Source organism: Apium graveolens, chromosome 8 (genome assembly GCF_009905375.1).
Source record: "Apium graveolens cultivar Ventura chromosome 8, ASM990537v1, whole genome shotgun sequence".
Classification (NCBI taxonomy): Eukaryota; Viridiplantae; Streptophyta; class Magnoliopsida; order Apiales; family Apiaceae; genus Apium; species Apium graveolens.
The window spans coordinates 235,950,322-235,958,173 of NC_133654.1; the positions used below are offsets into that span (position 1 = coordinate 235,950,322).

Sequence of the window (7,852 nt, forward strand, 5' to 3'; positions counted from 1 at the left end):
CCTAATTCTTATTGATCTTGAGCCATAAGCCTTATTCTTCATAAACCATTGATTGTTGAATTCTCAGATACGAGCCACGCATATATAGTACTACTCCACAAATACATACACACCATAACCCAAATTTTCAACAGAATTTCTTAAACATACAAAAACTTATACACCCTGAAATACTCTATCACATCAAAGGTCAATATCTTGTATTATCATTGAACCATTGTTCTTCAAATACTTGATTTTTATCGGGCTTGAAGTCGTTCTTCATATTTACACCTTGATACACCCTGGTGATACCTGTGAAATGTTTTATGCTCTGAGATAAATGTTTTATCAATGTTAATCATGATTCTATTTTTATTGAATTGTAATGGTTAGCGTATTGAATTGTTTTAGAATTGGATGGTTTTATAAATATGGACCAGATTCGTGGTCAGACCAGATTCGTGGTCATATTAGGCCAATGCGTGCCTTGGATCCAGTATATAGAGCAAAGCCGGGAGCCTTTCTCGGGGTTAGTGCATGACTGATCAGCAGCCTAACGTTGGTTTTTTTTTTAAAATGAAAAGAATATCCAATTCTATTCATTGCTTATCCGAAAACTTGATTCCTATGAATCATTTCAACTGATCATTGATGAACCTCAGTTATTGCTATTATGACTTGTTGAGCTAGTTAGCTCACTCTTGCAAATCTGTTTTTCTTATTTTACAGTTAAAAAGAAAATTGTTGGTAACGAAGATTCCTAGTCCAGAGTGCGAGCTTGGATTTCAGGATAACATGGACTGAGTTAGCAGGAGCTTTATAATGTAGATGAGTTATGTAAAATTGTAAGAATGATATCATCCTCAGTTTTAAGCAGAATTAGTGGGGATTTTGTACGATGTAATAAAAGTTAAAAATTGTGGCTTGTGTTCATACTTTAACCTGTTGTGATCCATGGTTATGGTAAGAAGGGTCTTTTTATATATTACTTTCATAAGAAGGTATTTATATATTGAGTGTGTGCGTGTGTTGTGAACCCTAAACTTCTGACCCGGGTTTGGAGGGTGTCACAGGTTTGGTATCAGAGCTAAAGGTTATAAGTCACTGAAACAAGCCTAGATTGTCGGGAATGGGTAGAGGGTAAAATTAGAATTAAGAAATAGAAAAATAGAACATCGAGGGGTTGAGTACGACCAAATAGTAGGATTTAGTGCGATCTGTGATGAGATTCGAGATCCTTATCTAGCGACGCGATTTCTAGATGGCGGCGATGGAAGATTCTTTTATCCCTGGATCGTCTAGGCATTCGGAGCCTTCAGTCAGAGGACTATCATCTTACTCACCAATCTTAGCCATATCACCACCTGTTATGACGGTTGCACCTTTTCAAGTTCCAATCTCATCCCCTGATGCGAGACTACCTATTCGAGAATCCCCCACATGTTGATTCTGGTTTTACTGGATATTCAACTGTGGGTGCATCTTTTCTGTCTTCCCTACACCTTGTTCTATACCATCAGTTTTAAAACTCATCTTATGAAGTAATAGCACCTATGAGGATGGATTCGAGAAATACAACATATGGTGAGTACGCGAGATATTAAGAAGGGTGAGAAGAAACCTAAAGAGAGGATTCGTGTTTTGAAGGATAGCTACTACCAGGTTATATGGAGCTACTCGTAAGTAAGTCACTTATGATTATCTTGTGGAGGGAGCTAGACGAATTTTAAAGAAGTTTGAAAAGATTGGAAATTGAGAGTTTTCTTGGAAGTTGATAATGATGTTATGACCAAACATGATGCGTATAATTGTAATGTGATGTGATATTAGCCGATCTTGTGTTATAACATAGATCTGATGATTACTGGATAGATTTGTTATACTTAGTAATCATAAGAGATGATGATGAGAATGTTACCGGTATGGAAAATTAGAAGTGAACCAACGAATAAGACACTAAACCATATATGACCTCTAGCAACACCCCAAAGGCAGAGGAGAACTATATGTGTCAAAGGATGCATATACCAAGATAAAGTAAATTATGGGGAAAAAAATTACTCGATGAAACAAACAAAGAAACTGGGTTAAGAAATTGTTCCAGTGAATAATGTTGTCAGTTTTACAGGGACCAAATGCATACATGTGTCAACTGTCGATCATGCAAAGACTATGCGCCTAAAGAAAAAAGTACTTGCGTAATCGGGGAATTTTACTAGTCTTCTTGTCTGCTAAGTCTTCAATATCAGGTAGACCAGAAAGCTGCATATGGTAAACGAGTTGCTTTTTATAATAACTCTTACAATTATATATCAAAATTACTTGGAACACAGATAATGTACTTAGAGAAGGTCCTAAGCATCATTGACAGATGCCTAAAATAAACTCAAGTATATAGGGAAGAGTCCACCACCGACTAAAATTCATATGTATAAATGGTCAATTAATACTTCCGCAATACAACTGAAGAACTATTTATATACTACAGTCTACAGGTACTCAAGTGGACGTAAAAGACTTAGCGACCCCTGCCTTATACTACTGATAGTAATGTCATCCTTAACATACTATTAATACTACCAACAGAAATCATACCAGTTAAATTCCTGAGTCCTGATATAACCATACTTCTTTACTTATCATTTGTAATGACGGTCAAACTTTGACTTATCATTTGCGATATCTGTATGCTTGATAACTTCATTAAATCTGTCCGCACTGTGAAGGAAGATCCATGTTATAATTGTAAAAGATTGTGAGAATTTATCTCCACTTGAACTGGAAATTGTAGATGAGGGACTCTCAAGAAACAAGCATACACATAGTTAGACGAGCATTACCATAAAGTCGATCTTGTAGGGAGCCATTTGACATAAAAGGATAAACAAGAATTGTAGGGAGCCATTAATTTGTACTTCACTTAAAAAACAGAGAAGTTTGAACTAATGGTTTAATCAACTTGAGAAAATGCTATGTAATTAATCATTTTTCTCCAGATTGAACAATTAATTTGTGTGTTCTAGTCATTACAGTAGATTGCAAATCATAATCTAACAAATTTGTAGCAGAACTGAAGCAACAGTCTTCCAAGTCCAAAAAATTCAGTGATCTTTTTGTTAACCATTAAACCAATGAAGAAAAACTAAAATGCTACAAGAAAGACCTAATGAATAAGTAAAACTTACCCTGACAGTTACGAAAGCAGGAGGAATGAGACCAATCAAAGTTCCCAAGAAGAATATGTGAAAAGGTATACCAATAATAGGTGAGGCAAGATTAATGAAAGTATTTGGCAAAGTTGGGGTAACTTTTAAAAAAGAACCAATAAAATTGTGATCTCTTTCTACGTCCCTCGAGATGAACTTGGCAATTTATTTGAAGCAGTCTGCCACTTGCTGTAATGGTACCTCTGGCACTACAGCAATGCAAACAAATTAATAAAATAACATATAGTATTTTGCAATTGTATAGCTAAATATACGGATAGCAATAATATTTAGGCTAAAAAAGCACATTGGAATAATTACATACATACTTGATGTCACCACCTAGGCAGAAATGGACATTGGTATAATGGTTCGTACACCTGCTTCTTTGCAGATTGACCAGTTGAAATTTCAGCTAAACATTAAAAACTCTGATGTATTATAAATGCGTCGACGTAATCTATTTCCATACTTCATACAAACAGTAGGTGGTGGATCCAAAAAATTTCCAAGAGTGGTCTGAAATCGCTTTTATGAATATATTTACAGATATACAAAATAGTATTTAAAAAGAGAGAATAACATGTTTTCTAGTAACACTAGATTAATTCCATAAAACCAAGTGGCTACAGAGCTATAACCCTTTAGAATCAAAATAAAGTCCTATATAACTAATTCTTTTTTGAGCTCGAGAAGTGGGGTCACTGTCTCTAACTGAATCTAATTCTCAGTAGTCTAACTATAACTGACTCTCAATAATCTAATTTCTACAACTTCCAGCTATTTATTAAGTACAGTAAGCTCCTACTCGTATGTCTCACTTTCCGTACTTTTTTTCCTTTCACAACTCAAACCTGATTGTGATTTGAGTTAAAGGTTGTTTAACTCTTAGTTAGATGTATTTTATTCTAAAAATTAACAAACTTTTTTTGTTAGCAAAAAAAACTGTAATGTGATAGATGGCACAAATCAAACTGGATAACATTCTCTGTATTATATTTTTGTTCTTAGAAACATTTATGATACAAGCATCCTACAACTAAAATTATAAACTCTTATATGTAAGGCACTTATAATTAAAAAATGGCACGAGAATCTTTCATACCAATTTTAAGCTTCTCATTTGACCCATATTCTTCATGTCTAACATGACTCCCCATGCACTGCTACTAAAAGTATAACAAGGCTGCAATCCTTCTATTTAATCTAATCTTGATGGCAAAACTCATATCACCACAAACTAATTTAGTACTCACATTTTCAGGAAGTAGCATATCAGAAAAAACACTAATTACTTTTATGACATTCAAATAATAATGTAATGCAACTAAATATATGAATTAGTTTTGGTAAATACCATTTCAGAAGTAATAAGATATTGATTAGTCTTCTCAATGATCCTCATATCAACGCGGCCAGAGAGATAAAGGTACTTGTTGAGAAGATCGCCATGGCGATTCACCTCAGCAGTCCAAGCTCTGATCCAAGTGGCCCAAGCAGTCGGTGAAGCGCCAGTCTCATCCTTAATGCCATCACCTCTGTTAAGCATAGACATGTAAGTGGGGAGTGCCTCTTCAGTGATCATGTCTCCAACAAGAACAACATAGTAATCATCAGGGATGTCCTTGGCCCTCTCTCTGATCTCCTTGACTTGATCTTCAAATGCATCAGAAGTTGGATCAGGTAGATAGTCTTGTGGCTGCCATGAGTTCTCAACTGATTTCAGGTGCACAGGGATGTTGTCCCTGGCCCAACCCTCCAGAGAGTCAAATAACTCGTCCACTTCAGACCTTTGTGGACTCTTCAGCTTTTCAAACACATTAAATATATAATTATGTGCTACTATATTAGGTATGTATTCACATAATTAATATCAGTAATTGAAACATTCCAACTCAATTATCATAACACTGTGATTTGTTTTTCCTTTAGTGCCATATAATATAGATTTCTTTACGATATACAATTTCTAGCTAACGTGTATATCAAATGCCCGATAGATTCACCCAATTTTCTTCAAATGTCTAAATCTTTACAGAAAAATTTATACCTATCTCCATATCCCGATATCTCCAGGTACACTGTAATCCATTTGTTCATATAAATATCTAGATTCCTATATATATTTAAACAACTCTGATGTATTATAAATGCGTCGACATAATCTATTTCCATACTTCATACAAACAGTAGGTGGTGGATCTAGAAAACCGTGATGTGCTGCATATAATCATTTAAATCCTCTTTGTAAACATTTATTTAAAATTTTACCTTTTTAACGATCTGATTTAGAAAACCGTGTCGTGCTGCATATATTTTTCCATTTTATCTTTATCAAATATTGAGAATGAAAAGTAATTACGTTAACTAGTTACACTTGCCATCAAGCAAAAAAGCAAGTTCAACAAATTTGGAAGCTGATTTCTCAAGTTAATACGCGGAACTAAATATTAATTCCTCAAGTTAGTAACAAAATCAAAAAATCTATATCTCAAGATAGTAAACGAAACTAAAAACTAGTTTCTCAAGTTAATAAACAAAACTAAAAGCTAATTCCTCAAGTTCGTAAGCATAACTAAATATTGATTCTTCAAAAAAGTTAGTAAATGAAACAAAACAAAATATCTATCCTCGGATTAGTAAAACCAGACCTTGTCAGTAACAATTCCTGAAAGCAAGGCATTAGCATCAGTCAAATGTACAGCATCAATCCGCATAGCATCCATCCTCCGATAATCATCATAAACCGTAGTCCCCTCTGGAATCGTAAGAGCCTTCCATAATCTCTGCTTCTTCACGGTCCTCTCACTACCTACACAAAAACACCAAAACAATTCATAACAATCAAAACTCTATCCACTAATTAAATTAATAACTAATTCAATTACACTAAATTAAAACACAGTAATCAAAATTAGACAAACATATATACAAATACAAGCAATATTAAATAAAATAAAAATAAAATGAACTGATGTGGAGTGGAGTGAACAGGAGAAAGAGGCTTCGAGAAGCTTCCATTAGTGGCAGTGGCGGCAGTGTAGTTCTCCGATTGAGTAGCTATTTTTTTAGGGTTACATTTTTGTACTAAAATGCCCAAAACCAAAAGATAGAAAATATCTAATCTTGGTAAAGATAATGTGTGTGAATTAATAATGTAAAAAATGAATATGGAAATTGGTTCAATTTTTAAATATCTCTAGGATTACAAAATGTATTATTTTCATCATTTTTATTGTAGCCATTCCTCTAGTACAAGATTCTTTAGTTTATTTGACATAGGTTATGTTGTTCATCAATCTTTGTGGATATAAATCAGGTTGGGAGAAAATTTATGTTGTTGTTTTGAACTTTCTAAAGGCTACGACAACTCTATGTAAGGTTGTAACTAAATTTGTAATTAATAACTTGGAATCATCTTTTACACCGAAATTACCCATTTCCACTAGACTGATTTATTGATTTTGTAATTGGTAAGATCTAGTTGAGTATAGTGAAAGCTTTTATGTCAGTCTATTAGCCCATATCTAGTAAGTATGTTTTTATTACCTTTGGATGAGGCGATACGTTTCATCAATATTTTCAAATATCATCTTGGTGAACACGTTAGTGTAGCTTTTGGAATTGAGTATCTTTTTCAGCTAAAATGATAAAGTTTTCCATTCTCAATTTTAGAAGTGGTGAATTATTTATTGGTACAGAGAATATTTTTAGGGGAAAATTATGTCATTGTTTACTTGTTGATTGATTCATTTTATTTATAATATCATATATAGTCATAAATAGGATAGTCTGCTAGTGTGGTTGGAAAAACATAATCGGCATATAGAAAGTGGCTTAGTAAACATAAGCAAGGAAAATAATATGGAGCTAAATTCAATATTTTAATTTCGGTATTAGGAGATATTTTGCAAATGTTATTGTTTTAGTCGAGTGAATTAATATTTAAACATAATCAGTCCAAAATGTCATTCGAACGCCCATCTAATTGTCTATGATCAATGTTGTATCCTTAATATATTCTCTTTCTCTGAAGAATAAAGTTTGGTCGGAAAAACCAAATTTCAATGAACTTTTCAAATTAAGGATAGGTTAATCTTGGGAGATCGAAGGCCACCTTTGGCTAAAAAAATAAGGGAATATAACAGAAGAACGTAGGATTGAATCACTTGCTGCGGAGTGATCTAGGTCAATATGCTATTCGTACGCATCAGTTTAATATCATAAAATACAACACCACAATTCGATTGTTATGACAATTGGTAAGAGATGTGGAATAATTGAATCATGGTGCTGCATTTTATGATATTAAACTAATAAGTACGAGTAGAATATTAACTCTAATAGATACAATAAAACCAAATCAATTCTATGTTTTCTATTGTATTCCCTTATTCTCATTCAGTGAATTCAGTGAATTGAGGCCTTTAATCTCTCAAAGTTTACCTCTCCTTAATTGTCGAATTTGTGTGAAAAATTGTTATTTGTTGCCTCCGTATGAACCTACTCTGAAATCCTAGCTTTTTCTATCCAAATTAAAGTCTTTAAAGAAATATATATATATATATATATATATATATATATATATGCTACAACATTGATCATGGACAGTTAGGTCGGGCCTTTTAATGACATTCTTGGTTGAGCCCAATATCAGTAAATAT

The 7,852-nt window shown here is 33.4% G+C and overlaps 1 protein-coding gene across 1 annotated transcript; it reads right to left on the reverse strand.

The window, feature by feature from the left end:
• Positions 1-3,325: 3,325 nt before the first annotated feature.
• On the reverse strand, positions 3,326-6,628 carry LOC141680457 (palmitoyl-[acyl-carrier-protein] 4-desaturase, chloroplastic-like). The gene is made up of 4 exons (XM_074486680.1): positions 6,625-6,628; positions 5,840-6,000; positions 4,546-4,995; positions 3,326-3,397 (listed from the first exon to the last, which is right to left on the reverse strand). The coding sequence occupies exons 1-4, from the start codon at positions 6,626-6,628 to the stop codon at positions 3,326-3,328; spliced, it is 687 nt and encodes a 228-aa protein (XP_074342781.1).
• Between the last annotated feature and the right edge of the window lie 1,224 nt (positions 6,629-7,852).